The 16,881-nt window shown below is 42.6% G+C and overlaps 1 protein-coding gene across 2 annotated transcripts; it reads right to left on the reverse strand.

Annotated features, from left to right (window-relative positions):
- Positions 1-649: 649 nt before the first annotated feature.
- On the reverse strand, positions 650-16,157 carry PPP1R3B (protein phosphatase 1 regulatory subunit 3B). 2 transcript variants are annotated; one of them, XM_073636934.1, is made up of 3 exons: positions 15,963-16,157; positions 12,505-12,605; positions 650-3,638 (listed from the first exon to the last, which is right to left on the reverse strand). In XM_073636934.1, the coding sequence occupies exons 2-3, from the start codon at positions 12,537-12,539 to the stop codon at positions 2,792-2,794; spliced, it is 882 nt and encodes a 293-aa protein (XP_073493035.1). In that variant the 5' UTR covers positions 12,540-12,605; positions 15,963-16,157; the 3' UTR covers positions 650-2,791. The 2 variants fall into 2 exon arrangements, with proteins under 2 accessions (XP_073493035.1, XP_073493036.1); XM_073636935.1 differs by having other exon boundaries at positions 15,850-15,972.
- Between the last annotated feature and the right edge of the window lie 724 nt (positions 16,158-16,881).

The raw sequence follows: 16,881 nt of genomic DNA on the forward strand, positions 1-16,881 counted from the left end.
CAGGTGTACAGACTCAATAGGAAGTCTAATTTCACATGGTTTTTTTTCCAGCTTTTTTTTATGCAAATTTTCAACTGCGTTTTGCAGTACGACTAAAGTCTATGAGATTCTAGAAGTCTCATGCACACCATGTTTTTTTTTGTTCAGGATTTTGTGCTTTGCGTGTTTTTTTTTTTTGCAAAAATTGAGGTGGTGGGTGGGGGATAAAAAAACAAAAAAAAAAACACCCAGCAACAAAAATCCTGAACAACCTCCTAGCAAGAGATCAGGTTTTGCTGCAGAAAAACCCATGGTGTGAACATAGCCTTAGCCTCTACAGCGTAGAATAGCAGCTCAGACTTTATTTTGAGCCCGTAACACTGTTATGCACATGCTCAGCTTCATGCCAGAGTTTTTTTTCCTCTTTTCCAGAAGGAAGAGGTAATTCCAGGAACAAGACATCCAACGATTTGCTGCACGTTGGGTACTACCACTTTAAATAAGTGGTGCCTAGGACTTCTGCAACACTTCAGTAATACATTTTGGCAATTCATATATTATATATACCCCGAATAAGCACAGTCTGCTATAGATCTGTGATGCGCTTTCATAGGACTTGATGTTCTATGGCAGCACTTTTAAGCCAGTATCACACAAAAAAAAAAAAACCTTTTCTTTCAAATGCTTCATCTTTATTACAATTCACTTTAAAAACCACAAATTCTAAAAATAGACATATCAATTTCACTCGTGATTATAAAGTGCATATGTCGTCCCCAATGACTTGTGTACAAAGTTAGCTTTTCCCTTAAAATACAAAGATGCAGAAACACTTGAACAAGGCACTGTCTGGTAAAGTTAAACATCTGTATAATTATCCTGACATTCCTTTCAGAGAAAGGTTACAGTAGGAGCTTGTTACCCTCTTTCAGTTTACTTTGTGAGTTCTTGGGAACTCAGGTTATATACGAAGATTCTGCCAATCTTGGAGCTTCTACCCGTACTGGATCTCTAAGTATACAGAAGAGTAAACCACTCAGAAAGGAGCTTTGTAAGAGGGAAAGGTAAGGGATTCTTAAGGCGCATTCCCATCTCCAAGATCCTATCCCAATATGTATTAGGTGCAATAATATTTGCAAATTCCTCCAATTAGAAATTTAGTATATAGTTCTTCTGATTGCTATCACTTACCCAATGCGCAGGGCATTGCAGTAGCTTAGATATACATTGTTATGTCAACTGTCACTATGAGTGGATGTAACCATGGATACCCAAGCTCCTGAAATGCAATAAGCGGTCAACTGGAAGAACTATACCGCATATTGGGATAGGAGCTTGGAGACGAGAATACCTCTTTTAAAGTAGTCAGTAAAAGTGGTTAAAGGAGGAAATGAAAAAAAACAAAAAAAAAAAACAAAGCTGGCCACCTTATGGAAAGTGTAAATATAAAGGGGAATTGCACAAAATTCAGATTTTATAAAATACTGATTGCTTTTATTGAAAAGCACATAAATAAGGTGAACATAAAATGGCAAAAAAAAAAGATATTTGGACTGTAAAAAAAACAAACAAAAAAAACATCCTCTAACCTTATAAAAAAGGAAGAATGCATGGGAAACAAGTGCCAGCATACATGAATCTATTGTCAGATCCTGCATTATTAGCTGTACCTGCTCTAGATACAATTCTACACCAGTCCGGCCAGTGTCAGCTGTATACTAGTCTCAATTAAAAGACAATCCCACACACAAGGATGCCCATTTTTCTCATTTGTATTAGGCAGACACTAGAGAAAAAATTTGCAGGAAATTGGTTCTTAGTCTGGGGTCATCGGACCAGAGTCCTGCAAGCCTCCCTGCCACCTGTCCGATTGGTAGGCTCATTACGGCGTGACATTGCACCCAGCCTACTTGTCAGAAGAGATGCCAAGGATGCCGTTAGGAAGGAGGTTCACAGGGTTCTAGTCCGGTGGCTGCAGACTACCGATGTGGCCGCTGCACCAGGGTCCTGCATGTCTACTGAGCCTTATAAGAACACTGCATCCACCAAAATTTATAAAAACTATAAATATGCTGAGTGACACCAATGGGAAACATAAAAGATTGCAAAAACAGAAGTCTACAAGTGCGAGTGAGTGCAAGATGCATAAGATAATAGTTTAAGGCACAGATAGTCAAGTGACCCAAAATAAATGTACAATTCATGTGATATTAAAAGACAAGCTTTACTGAACCAAGTAGTACCTGTATGTGCCAAACCCAAGAGGCCACCCATTAGATCAGTTCATCAGCGGTTAAAAAACAGACCTAAAGCTACTCAAGTCTGTTATTCCAGCACCATCGGAAGGGTTATAAGAACAGGTGCAGAGTATGTGCATAGGGTGGGGAGGTGACAATAACCTTTAATAATGCGGCTCCAGACATATCACCTGAGCAGACTAGGGAGGAATTGGCTCCATGTTTAGAATCCACAGTGGAAAGCAGATCCATCTTTTAATAAACGTCAACGCAGTATCAAGTATTCTAGTGAAATGCACATGACCAAAAAAAAGTGTAGCAGCTTTTAGGAAGTGGGGGCAGGGAGAAAAATAAGGATTAGCAGCATTTTCTAGATTTTTACCCCCATAACTGTGCCAATTCTGATTTTAGGGTTAACCTTTACAGGGAACCTAAATAAACCCCCAGAAGTCACATCACCTATTATAGGTTCTGAGAGTCCCGACTAATGCCATTTAAAAGACATTCCCATTATATCCCATATCTACAGTGTTAGGACCACCATCAGTTCCAGGTCAGTTTGTTTTTTTGCAATATTAGTAGTAAGGTCCTTGTTTGTCAAACCCAGAGTAGCTGGACCATTCTGGAAATATACCATGTGAGCACCTGGGACTTCCAAACTGATCTAGAGAAAAACTATAGTCTGGTTCGCAGTGGCGGCTCTTAAAGTCTGAACGAATTATTTTGTAGTTTTGTCCTTTGTTGCCGTCCCAGTAAGTTTTCCCATTGCATTCAAAGCAAACAGCAAATTCTATCTTCTCTTGTAGTTGGGCGCCATCTGGCAAGGCAATATCGAAAGAAAATGTGTCCCTATCAGAGCCAGCATAGGTGTCTTTGACATACTGACATTCGTGATCGGTAAAAGCACGCCAAGAATTACTAGTCATTCGTATCTTGACACATTTCTGGAAGGCAAGATTCTTGACTTTCACAGTGCCGACAAGAGATCGCTCTTTGAGTATACAATTTTCTAGACAAACAAAGTCTGTCTGGAGACGGTTCCTGAAGTCCAAGTAGTCTGCCGCAGGCTGGGCGAAGTCCAAAACAAGGTGCTCTCTCTCTATAGTGGTCAGGTTGACTATATTGTCTATCAACTCCGTTATGTTGAAAGGAATTTCCAAGTCATCATCATCAAGGTCAGAAAACACCTTAACCATTGTAAGAGCTAATCCCCTGCTGTCGGCAAAGGAGACCTTTTTCTTCACCTTTAGCTCTGTGAGCAAGGATTTGTCATTTGGCTGAATGCACGGCCTCAGAGGCTTGTTTGGATTAGGCATTATCCTGCACTCCAAACGGTCTTGTTTCATTGCTGGCGAACGCAAATAAAACTTCATAGCAATATCCAGAGCCATGGTGGGCTTGCGTGGAAAGAAGTCCAGGACACTGGGGAACAAACAAAAAGGAGAGAAGTTATTTTTTTTTTTCCTCCCTTGAAAAACACAAAAGGCCTAATTCTTCAAGATCGGCAATTTTCACGCTTGTCTTAAATGAGGAGGCTCAAGACACTGATTCATCAAGAGGTGTGATCTTGCCCTTGGCTAAACATGTAAGCTACATCTACAAAAGGTCTTACACCATCTTTTTGGCTTCCCTTTTCACACCCCTCTAGTACACGACACAGAAGAGGTGATAACCCAAAGAAAAGTAGAGTAGATTTGGTTTTGCAACACGGATATACCATAACTAGATTCCTTCATAATTTTGCCATACCTACCAGACCCAGTTTCTTAATGCACACATACACATTATATAATATAGCAAAAAGTAGGTAACTATAGATATCAAAATGACACCGACTTCAATAGTTAAGGCTTCCCATGGGACACACAGTTCCAAGCAAGTTGGTTGCTGTTAATGCAAGGTTTTCCTTGGCCTTACAGGAATGTGCACATTACAGATTCAAGCTGATAACTTTAAAACCACGAGGAGAGAAAAAAAAAAATAAATAAATAAAAAAAAAATAATTTGTGAAAAACCAGAATGTGTTAAACCTTTGAGTTCTCAAAGTACCCCCCCCCCCCTTTTACTCTGAGAAAAGTTAAATGGGATATAAAGCTATCAAGCAGCTTCATCAGGTAGTTACCTGAAATGGTTCCCAATGAACTTCAGAAAGTGTTTGCGATCATCAGGTGGGTTCTGCAGAAGTAGAGTTTTACAATTCTATACAGTGCCAAGTCCTATTCCACAACCGTTCTAAGAGAATATGGCAAGAACCATTCAAGTAACAAGAAACTACAGTCCACCATAACTTTCAGACGTGAAGTTCAGTCAACCAAGAAAATTGCAAGAACCTTGAAGGCATCTTCATGTGCGGTTGTAAAAATCAATTGCTATGATGTAACTGGCTCTCTTGAGGACCGCCCAAGAATTACCTCTGAAGCATAGGAGAAAATCAGAGTTACCAGCCTCAGAAACCAAAATATCATAAGTGTATAGACATCAAATAGGTCCATAGCAGACTGCGAGAAGCAGGCCTTTATGATCGAATTGCTGCAGAAGAGCCACTGATAAGAGAAGACCGCTTGGCCCAAGCAACACAAGAACTGGACATGAAGTCATAAAGCCCACAAATGATAAACATACTTAAATTAATAAAAGAACCACACTACTATTATATATGGAGTAAAACTTATTTATTGGTTGGGTACCTTTGTCAAGTTTAATAAAATAATCAATATAGTAAATCCATGAATAATCAAATACATTAAATATTAAAACTGCTCCAGACATAAATAAATAATTTAATAAACAACTCATTAATAATTATCTCCATACGGATCCACCCAAGTATCTGGGTGACCCATCCACCAGGACTCTGCTTAAAAAGCAGAGCCCCCCCCCCCCCCCACAAAACCACCCGACCAATGCTCAATCATAGTCTGAAAGTCTAAATTCAAAATGTCATAACCGACATCAGAAAGATGAACGGAATCTCTACTATACATCCCCACTACATATCCCTCCAACTCTCTGTGCCTATAGCAAAAACCGTTGAGGCTTGGCAAAAATTTGGAAAGATCTCTATTCACTTTACGCTTGATCTTTTCAAGAAAAAAAATACCCCATCCGATTTCCAACGAAGGCGGGATATTATCTCCGAAAAGGCAATCGTAGCAGCAGGAAAAAAACTGGTAATCCAAAGAAGATCCTGTTTGACTTGCCAGAGCAGATCAGAAGACCGAAACTTGCCAATATCATTACCCAATAAATGTAAAATTAAAAAATCAGGTATAGGATAACGCAAAGATAAATCTAATACTTTCTTCAACTGTGACCAACGCATACCACGAATACCATGCCAGAAGATTTGAAATTCGGATGAACTGAACGATAAATTTTCAGAATAATTTCTTTTACTCGCCCTTCTCCGAGCCCAATAAACATAAGAGTGCCCAATAATCCATATACATCTGGGCCCTACAAAATAAAAAGAATCAACATGTAAATAACAAGTCAGGGTGAACATACAACTGGTATCGATTTGACTTCCACCTCCCTAATTGCTTAATCAAATTCTCATCTAGGCCAGCTTGGTCAGCCATAGTTGCTGCCCCTATCCTAAACGAATGACCTGTAATATGTAAATTCCCCAGTTTCAGATCGCCCAAGCATTTCCTCAATATGAAAGAAAATTGGAATTTAGTTACTGGGCTACCATTTTTATGAATGAATAGAAGGGAAAAACCAAGGGGGCGAATTGACAGCCATCGTCTCATGTTAGACACAGGGCATAAGGGAGAATCGCTGATTGCCCTTACTATGATTTTAGTGCCCCTGCCAACTGATCTGTCTTAGACCTCCTCAAGAAAAGGACCATACTGTGCTGTAGTACTGAAACGTCAGAAAACAGAAGCCCCGTAGGCCGAAGCCCATTATCTGACAATAACTCCCCCGTCCTCATTGCTGAAAAAAATAAAGTAATAAAAATGGCCCTAAAAAGAGTTGCTTCAAAAAGGTTGAAACAAACCTCAGAAACCACTGAACACAATTTGGACAAAAGTTCAATCGTAACTGGTCGTCTGGTATCTGCAGAAAAAGAATTACGCTTAAAACCCTTTAAAAATTGCTTTACTACAAATAATGACGACAAGGGAGCTGACCCATATAACTTTAAGAAAAAGGATATCCCTGCTATACTTTTTGCCAAAGCTGAGTGAGACAACCCTTCATTCACTAACATGTCTAAAAATGACAAGGCTAAAGTAGCAAAACATGCATGAGGATCAAAGCCATTAACTTGACAAAATCCCCGCCATCGCTCCCACGCGCATGAATAACCAGCCCATGTGCGCGAAGCTAAGGAATGAATAATGTATTTAGGAACATGAATTAAACCAGATCCCACAGGGACGTGGGAAGCCTCGTTCTGTCCGCTTCTGCCTCTGGATACCGCGCAAGGAATTCTTCCACCCGCTGCTGAGACAGAAGATCCGCCATTACATTACTATATTCTGTAGAAACGCAGGCTTTAAGCCAAATGTTGTGCTGAAGTAATAACATCAAATGCCTCAAAATTTTAGAGATCAACCCGTTTCTAGAAGACATAGTGTTAAGTGAAAAACAAAGACCCGGAGATCTGGAGCGCAACAAAATTCTACAATTATCGAGACGAGAACTCCAAATGGAAAAAATAGCAAAAACTGCAAAAGACTTCAAAAAAATGATATAGTAAAATCCTTACTGCAGAAAAAACCCGGCCAAAGCTCTGAAATCCATGCACCGCGGAAAAATCCCCCAAAACCGGAAAGACTAGCTGCACAAAACAATTGCAGTTTATCCGCTGATTGAAATTCTGACTGCCAGCAAGACACACCATTATACTCGTCCAAAAACCGGGCCCACAACCATAAATCCTCCTTCATATCAGGAGAAATAATAATCAAGGACGTCGGGGAGGTGTGGCCTTTGATAGCATCGTACAAACGCCTCAAAAAAATTCTCCCAACAGGTATTATGCGCAAAGCAAAATTTAATGCTCCTAATAAAGATTGAAAATCGCCTCAAAGAAGCAGTGTCCCGTCGCAGAAAAAGGTAGACTAGTGATTTCAGCTTAATCACTTTATCCAATGGCAGCCTACATACCATTTCATTGGAATTTAACTCTATCCCTAAAAATTCCAGTTACGTACAAGGAAAAACCGTCTTCTCTGCGGCAATGGGGACCCCAAAAATAGCCATAATGGACAAAAAACGTGTCAACAATTGAGAACAAATGTCAGAACCAGAGGGGCCTAAGAATAAAAAATCATCTAAATAATGTAACACATGTCCTTGTGGAAAAATAGATTGAAGACACCATTGCAAAAAGGAAGAAAACATTTCAAAATAAAAACAGGATAACGAAAAACCCATTGGGAGACATCGGTCAAAAAAATAAAATCCCTCAAAAACAAAACCCAATGAACAATAACCAGACTGATGAACAGGAAGCAGGCGAAAAGCGGCTTGAATATCAGTCTTAGCTAGCATGGCATTGCCGCCGACATTCCGTAATAAATCTACGGCCATGTCAAATGAGGCATAATGGACAGATGCTTTAGTCTTATCCACCTGGTCGTTCAATGAATCGCCGGAAGGGAAAGATAAATGATGTATAAGGCGATAGGAACCCCGCTCTTTTTTTGGAACAACCCCTAATGGGGAGATCCTAAAATTCAAAAGGGGGGGGGGGAAAATCAATGAATGGACCAGAACACCTACCGAGCTGAATTTCCTTAACAATTCTCTCTCACTACTTCAGGAAAACGCCTGGCTGAAGGTAAATTCTCAATTACCTTGCAACCAGACCCTTCAAAACTAGGTACAAAAAAACACTCTGTGAAACCTTTAAACAGTAGCAGGGCCTTCTCCCTGTCGTGATATTTGTTTAGAAACGGTAGCATTTCTACCACCTTCACCGGTGTCTTTGCCATTAAGAAATGGCTCTTTTGCAATAGCCCTTTGAGGCGACTGAGTAAATTTCTTGAAGCATTTATTCATTGGGTGAGCCCCCCCCGCAAATGGAACACTCATGCTTATAACGACAATTGTGCAGCCATCTGCAGGAGGACTCATTAAACGCGAAACATAACCCTTTCCGAATCTGTTGAGAAACCAGGTTTTTAAGAATATTAGGTTGCCTCTGTGGGACCATCATTTGTAGCCATAGGCCTACGTCTTTAACCCCCCATTTTAATGAAGGGTGAACAGACAATTTTTGCCTAAAGGCTTCATCATACAGCAGCCAAGCAGTACCGCCAAAATGGCGGTAAGCCTCCAATACAATATCTATATGTTGAAGGAGTCCACAGCAAAGAGACGCGGATTTCTCCCCCAACACGGCCGCATAAATTAAGAAGGCCTGTAGCCACGAATGAAAAGATTTAAAAATTCTTTTCCCTCATCCGATTTATCGGTCCGAAAAGCATCTTTACCGGGAAGCAGGGAAAAAACATCCAGATACTCCCCAGCCCAGATCCTCTTTCACCGACGCAGACAAGTGAAAACCCAAAGGGGAAACCTCGCAGGACAATGCTTCCTTGAAGCAAGCTGCAGGTACATGAGGCCTCTGAGAAACCTTAAGGGAGGACCCCATATCAAACTTAGAAAATCCCCTAAGGGCATCCTGCACAGCAATATTAATTATCTCTTTAAGAGAGGCTGAGCTAGAAATAACATTATCAATTAAACTGTCATTATGCATTAGTATCTCACCATCCGAAGATCGTGCCGGAGATGTCTGCATCTGTCCTTGCGTTACTGATGTCTTCTCTATTCTCCCACCAGACCCCTGAGCGGTCTCAGTGAAAGGGGCCATCCCGGTACTAGCCACAACCGCTGGGCTCCAGGCCTGGGACACAGCTGCAGCCGCCTGACAGCTCTTTTGCTGCGGCTGCAAGCTGGCGCCCCGGCTCCACAGAGCGGTCGTGACCACTACCGCTGCCTTCATCCGTCCTGCGCTCCGGGGACCCAGATGCCGGCTGGCTCACGGAACCACACCCCCTCGTAGGACTACGCGAGAGCCTGCTGACAGGCTCCCCGCTTAGCGATGCCGCCGGCCTCTTCCTGCCTTGGCTCCGCCTGCCTCCTGATGGTGGCAGTGATTGGGACCAGCGTCGCAGCTTCCTGGGTCTCGCACTGCGACGGGGAACCGGCGCTCCGTCCTGTATCTCGCCATCTTCGGGTTCCTCAATCGCCCCCTCAACAGCCTCTTCCTGTGCCGCTGAATCTTCCTCCAGGCACCGCAGAAGCCAGTCCCGACCTCCCCCAGTGCTCGCCTTCAACAGCCGGCTCAGGAGCTCCTCCATCCCATCTTCAGGCTTCTTCAGCTCTTGAGGTAAAACTGACCCCTCCTGACAGGAGCCGTCACCTTATATAGGCATATGCCCCCACTCTCCCCCCCTTACAGAACCAATCAGCTGTTCTCCATTTCCCGCTCAAAAACCAGTTAAGGCCAGATTTGTACCACTTCTGAAAGTTCCCAGTAATATTGTCAGTTACCTCATAACCTGACTTGACCATGTAATACATTAGGGGCTTATTCCCTCATGATGTCCCCATTTAAGGCAATGTGGCCATCTCATTAGATCAGAGGAAGTCTGCACTGTGGTCTGATTAGACATAATTTGAGATTTATGATAAACAGCATGTCTTTATGAGAAGCAGGAAAAGGTGAATGGATGGTTTCTACACGTGTGGTGCCCACCGTGAAGCATGGAGGGGGAGATGTGATGATTTGCTCCAAATAAATAGCACTTCCCCAGCATTCTGCAACATGTCACCCCATCTCGTTTACACTTCGTGGGACCATCATTTGGGTTGTAATAGGACAAATTACACCTCCTCCAAGAAGAAGGATGGAGTGCTGCATCAGATGACATGAACTAATGGTTTGTGAAGAGTTGGGCCTCAGTGAAGACAAAGCAGTGAAGTGCTTAACATTTCTGGAACCTCTTTCAAGACTGGTGGAAAGTCATTCCAGGTGATTACCTGATAAAGCTTGGAGAGAATGCCAAGGGTGTGTCATGCTGTCAGGCTAAGACGGGGAAGAGCGAAGGGGGTGGGGGGGCTACTTTGAGGAATATAAAAGGTTTAACATTCTGGTTTGTTTCAATTGTGTTTCCTCTAGTTTCCATACACGTTCCTTTGTGGTTTTGCTGCTTTCACTCTAATTGGAATGTGCACATTGTGGATTCAGAACAAAGAAAACCATCACATGAACAGGTGTCTCTGAACTTGTGATCAGTATTATATTTGCAGAAAAAGAAAAATCCAGATTTTGTTACAGAAATTCTGCAGATTACACTTTGTATTGTGACATCCAAAATCGGGAATTGACATGCAGCAGTTATGCTGGTCAATTTGCACCACCATTGTGAAATCGCATTTACAGCATTGCTACTGTAAGGCTATGTTCACACATTGCATTTTTAATGCAAAATTTTAAGCTGCATTAAAGCCGCTTACAAAAAGCAGATTTTGCCAAGTTTTTTTGACTGCGTTTTTTGTCAGTGTTCATTTGGCTCTTGTGCATAATGAAAATTTAGTACAAAAAAAAAAAAAAAAAAAACAACCCCACACACACCTTAATCAGGTTTTGGCAACAAAAATGCAGCAAAACCTGATACCTGTGTTTTTGCACTTATTGCTTTCAATGGGTGAAAAACGCTGCAAAGATGCTGAAAGTAGTGACATGCTGCATTTTGCAAAAACACAGCCCTAACAAAACAGAAAAAAAAAAAAACAAGGTGTGCACATGAGATTTCTCAAATCTCAGACATTGCTGGTACTGTGAAACGCAGCTGGAAATTTGCATAAAAGAAAATAAAAATTACAAAAAACGCTACATGTGAACATAGCCTTGTACTGGGTTTTCCACTGAAAATCCACTGCATAAATGCCCCAGCATACCCTAAAGGGAATGCACAGGATCAGAAAAACCATGCTACAACTGCCCTTTGTGTCTGGTATTCTAGTTCAGGTTTACTTTTTCACAGTGCTAAAAAGCATAGAACAGAGGAGTGCACAACACAGGCATATTACAGCATATCGCTTTATGTTAAAGGGGTATTCCAATCTCCAAGATCCTATCCCAATATGTAGTAGATACAATAATATTAGCAAATACCTCCAATTAGAAATTTAGTATAGTTTTTCTGATTCGCTATGTCTCTTTCCTCATGTGCAGGCATTGCAGGACCTTAGGTATCCAGGGTTACGACCACTAGCACCTAGCTAACTCACTATATCAGTGGTCGTAACCATAGATACCTAAAGTCCTGCAATGCCTGCAGGAAATAGACATAGCAAATCAGAAAAACTATACTACATTTCTAATTGGAGGTATTTGCTAATATTATTGCATCTAATACATATTGGGAAAGGATCTTGGAGATGGGAATAACCCTTTAAGGATGTATTCTCAAAATTGTCCTCCCTAAAAAAATAATCAGGGAATTCCAAGGGCATGTACACACATTCAGTATTTGCAGCAGATTTTTCAGCTACAATACTGGAGTGTTGGTAGGAAAGAGGTATATTTTTGACACCCCACTTCCATTCATTTGAATGGGTGAAAAATGCTGCTGCAAAAAAAAAAAAAAATTGAAACCATTGCAAATCTGCAAGAAAGAAAAATAAGCAGCATGTGCATGAGAGTCCAGGAATGGCATTTACTTTGCTGGGACAGTAAAACGCTACATTTTTGTCCAGAAAAACACAATGTGTGAACATAGACAACCGTTTCCCGACCTCCACAGAAAGAAGTGCCGAACCTGCCGATTTTGGTGGGACAGGCCACATATTTAATGTGTATGGGAGCCTTATCTTCTCTCCCTCCAGTGAAAAATTAAAGTGACAGAAGCACCCTGTCCTGTTTTATTCCATTTAATATCACTTCCGTCACGTCTTGGCTCATTGTCTCCGGGCTGAGGAATGCTTTAATGTATGACCTATGTGGAGTAGTGGGGGAAGGGAAGAGAACTGTTCTGCTAGCATTCTTATTCCAGAAATTGCTTTGTGCACCTCAAGTACCTTGGTTAAAACTAAATACCCAACAAATGACCGTATTGTGCCATATGGGAAAAAAAAGTCCAGCTGTAAAATGGGGATAAAAGTATGCGGGCTGGAGCTGCCCTCCAAAATATTACCAGCAAGAGTCCGCAGCAGAATAAAAAGCTAAGATGTACCAGCTAAATACAGAAAAAAAGTCATGTGAACCGTGCCTGGAAGATGTATCAGAGAGAACAAAGAAAGGCCAACTTTGTTTTACCTGGCAGAGTTCATCTGTGAAATGATCCTGGGCATTTAGTACACATTGAAAGAAATCCTGGCCAGGATGGAGAGAAAGGAAGATGCAGTGGGTCTTGATGCCTGTAAAGAGGGGAAAAAAAAGAAAAAGCGGAAATTAGCACAGCACGTATACAGGAACACACCCCCTTATCTGCTGCTGCTGTGGAGGAGACGGTTCCGTGTTCCTTCTAGCTTTCCATGGACTGTCACTGCCACCTAGTGGCAGCCACGCTCACCCAGAAGTAGGGCAGGATGCAATACAGCACAAAGTAACAGGATTCTTAAATGTTCCAGTAGTATAATAGGGGCCTATTGAGTGCAAATCTGCCTGCCCTATTCATAAAAAAGGAAAATTGAGCCCTATACCCGTGCAGATGGATTTTAGATCTCGTAGTAGTGGAAACAAGGGACCGAGTAAACTCTGCATTTGAGACCGTGTGATTTATAGCATGGAAACGGAGTACCAGAGGCTTAGAAAACAAATCCTGGCGCACCTTCCTAAAGGAAATACCCTTTAAAAAAGGACATTTCAAAGTCAAAAGTGGCTGTTTTTTGTTATTTTTTTAACCAACCATCTGGTTTTATTAATGAGCCCCTTCAAATCAGTGCACTTTTTTTGGTCTTTACCAAGGGTGCGTGGGTCACAGGATTCTCTGCACAATTATCCCGTGAGCCACACCCCCTTGGTAAAGACCATTAAAAAAAAAAAAAAAAAAAAAAAAAAAAAAAAAACACCCAACACTAAATAGCTCTATGAAATCGTATGGCAGATTTTAAAAAAATAATTACATAATCACACGGAATAAAGTGAGCAAAAACAAGTAGGTAGAAACATTTGTTTGGCCAAGGGTGCAGCACAGAGACCCTGTATTTGAATTGACCAGCCATTCTATACAGAGACTCCCATTAACTACTTCCTGACCACCTCCCCCCATGGTCTCCAATGCAATTCCGCACTTTCAATGCCCAGGCTGCGGATTTTTCTGCAGCGTTTATGCTGCGCTCAAAAATCTGCAGCAAGTCCATTAATTTTGCGGAAACGCTGCGTTTTCACCGCCATTGACTTGCATTAGAACGCGCCAATTCTGCAAGACAGCATCTGTACTTGCGCTATTGGCGCGTTCTAATGTGCGGATGGTACCCGGGTGTGGAGGACAGGAGAGTCTCCTCCACACCCAGGTACCATTAAAAGCTGTAAAAAAAGAATAAAATAAAAAATAAAGATTATATTCACCTTCCGACGGCCCCCGGACTCCTTCCCTGTGCTTGCCGACAGATCGCGCAGGACTAAAGGACCTGCGGTGACGTCAGTCATGTGACGGCAGGACTTTCAGTGCAGTCTACCGCGATCTGCCGGCAGCCAGCACAGGTCATCAGAAGGTAAGTATAGGTTTATTTTTTTATTTTTAACCATTCTCTCGGGTCACACTGTATAAATCCATGCCGTTTGCATGGACTTATATAGTGTGACCAAGTTGACAAGCACTTTCCAAGTGATGCTAAAATCGCTTGGAAAGCGCTTGTCAATCCGCATGCGGAAATGCAAGTGAAGAACGCTTCACATCCGCATGTCCCTGGCAGGAAAACGCATGTACAATCCGCATGTGTTTTTTTCTGCCAGGGAGAAGCAGAAACGCTCAGGAAAAAATCCGGAGCACTTCTGCATCGTGGGCACAAGGCCTAATAGGATTCTCAAGATTTTTTTCTATGCTCCCCAAAAGGTCTTTTATGACCTTACAGGGGGCAGTGTGTGAAAGGGAAAAAAATGTAAATCTGAATGAGAAGATTTTTTTAAATACAGTATACAAGACAAAGCAAAATTGTGCCTGGTCTTGAACTAGTTAAACCCTACGTGTTCACAAATAAACGCTGGCAAGCACTAAAGCTGCGAGGCAGAATTTCTTGGCGGCTAGCCATGCAAATGGTTTCTAGTCCTACCAAAGCAAGCTAAGAACATCTACTAGTGTTGGCTCTTCTTCATCCCCCCCCCCCCCCAAAAAAAAGAAAAATTGGTTGTGAATAAAGAAAGTGGAAGGGGCTTATAAGTGATTTGAAAGCTCAATCTGGGTTTTGTTGTAAAGACAATTCAGTCACTTTACATTTTGGGATGCCTCCCATCCCATACATAAATATTGCCCAGGTTCGGGAGGGGATGATGTTGATTTTTCTTTTCTATAGTGTTGCACAAGTTATGTAAAACCCCAACAAATCTGTGCACCATTTAGGTATAGGATTTATTTTTACTGGATACCTCTGTACATACAGCAGTAAAACACTGATGTATTAAGGCCAAAAAGGAGGTCTATACAGAAATCAGACACAGCCAAGTGCAGTATGAAGCCAGGAGGCTAGTCCTCCGCTGACGTTTATAGGGCTGGACAGCCCAGAAGATAGTGTGGCAGTAAATGTGATATTCTGTTTTATTGTGCAAAAATACCAGTTAATGCCACCACCAGGTATAAATACAGGCTGCGTGAGGAATTTACAGGGCAGGTGGCAACACTGATGTCCACAGACCTATCACCTTAACTATATAACTATCCCCATACAGAATTTTCTTCAAAATCAGGACCCTCATATTATCTGTTTACACACCCTCCATAGCCCTTTGTGTCTGTACTGTACACATACTGGCTGGTGACCAGTTCATACAGCGTTATGTGAATACCCTATTTATTACATTGATGGCTGGACCATACAATACAAGCACATTTTACCTTTTGTGTCCCCCCCTATTTCCTCAGATTGTAAGCTTGTGAACAGGGTCCTCATTCCTCTTGGTATCTGAGTTGTGTTATTCTGTAAAGTCTTTAGTGCCTGTACAAGTCCCCTCTAATATGTAAAGTGATGCAGAATATGTTGGCGCTATTCACACCAGAGTAGTTTGCCCATCTGATGTGAAACCCATACATTAAAAAAAAAACAATATAATATAGCTAGTTCCCAGGTATAAGGGGATAGAGATATATATATATATATATATACATACTCCATCTCCCCAGATCTATGACCTTACATGCAAACTACTTGTCACTCTGCCTGGTCAGTGACAGTCCTCACTACTCCCAACTTACACAATGATGGGAATGTAGTCAGAAGGGTCGCTTCTGCCACTAGTCCATGACAATCCAGGTGTCAAATACGTGCAGAGCATATAACTACCCGCAACACGTACAATCAATGCGCCCATGACTCAGCAACTATAGGGTACGATCACAATATCCATCGTATCGTATGCACATGGCTCATTATCGGGGAGAGCCATGCGATAAAGTGCACAGAATGGCTGATCTCATTGCCTCCACTCCCAACAAATGCAACCAACCATCCGAGGACTAGTCTGGAGCCTCCACAAGTGAGTTTCCCCATACGATCGGTGCGATCCAGGCATGAATAACTCCAGTGTGACTATACCGTGAGCCCCTGCACGCCGCATACCTGATCACATAAGCGTCCCCTCTCAGAGCTGCACACTAGACCCGGGGAGGCAGGACTAGACAGGGGGAAAGCATGCTGCCAGCCGCGGACTGCCCACCCCGTCTCACGACCGCACGCCTCCAACCACTGAGCCGACTCGTCTGGTTAACTGGTCACTCATTGTTAAAGTAACCGTCGTTCCGTCCCACTCCCAGCTTCACGTGAACTAGTTTACTCAGCCAATCAGTGCTATGCTGGCAGAAGACGCTAACCAATAGGAAGACGGCAACCCTCACGTGAGCGCCTGCTGGACGCCAGTGCCGGCGAGTGCTCGGGTACAGAGGTGCATGTGGGAAAGAGGTGATTGGGGGAGGGGAACTATGTGATGACTGATATAGACATGTGCTGAGGTGAGACAAGACGAGCTCAGGATTGTGGGGCGACTACACGTCACTGGACGATAGCATGTATGTGTGCACTGCGGTCAGCTGGTGTCTGGTGCTCACAGCCATGGATGGTGCCTGCTACACATTCACAGAAAGAGATCGCCAGCATCCCCATGAAGTGCCAGTGTACAGGGGGCAACCTTCCATTACAGCCTTCTAGAGTCTTAAAGCTGCATGCCGGAGAAATGCTTCCCTCATTAAACACCAGCTATGTATAGAGAGCACCCATACACAGTGCCCCTGCTATAGAGAGCACCCATACACAGTGCCCCTGCTATACAGAGCACCCATACACAGTGCCCCTGCTATAGAGAGCACCCATACACAGTGCCCCTGCTATACAGAGCACCCATACACAGTGCCCCTGCTATAGAGAACACCCATACACAGTGCCCCTGCTATACAGAGCACCCATACACAGTGCCCCTGCTATAGAGAGCACCCATACACAGTGCCCCTGCTATACAGAGCACCCATACACAGTGCCCCTGCTA

The sequence above is a fragment of the Phyllobates terribilis genome, unplaced genomic scaffold (genome assembly GCF_046119375.1).
Source record: "Phyllobates terribilis strain yellow unplaced genomic scaffold, ASM4611937v1 Scaffold_1__5_contigs__length_1240528914, whole genome shotgun sequence".
Taxonomy (NCBI): Eukaryota; Metazoa; Chordata; class Amphibia; order Anura; family Dendrobatidae; genus Phyllobates; species Phyllobates terribilis.

What these genes read in the sequence shown, in the direction of transcription:
- PPP1R3B (XM_073636934.1), bottom strand. Translation starts at nt 12,539, where the DNA reads ATGCCCAGGATCATTTCACAGATGAACTCTGCCAG. An exon ending in TCACAGATGAACTCTGCCAG is followed by an intron (nt 3,639 to 12,504) that starts GTAAAACAAAGT and finishes TTTGTTCCCCAG; the next exon opens with TGTCCTGGACTTCTTTCCAC.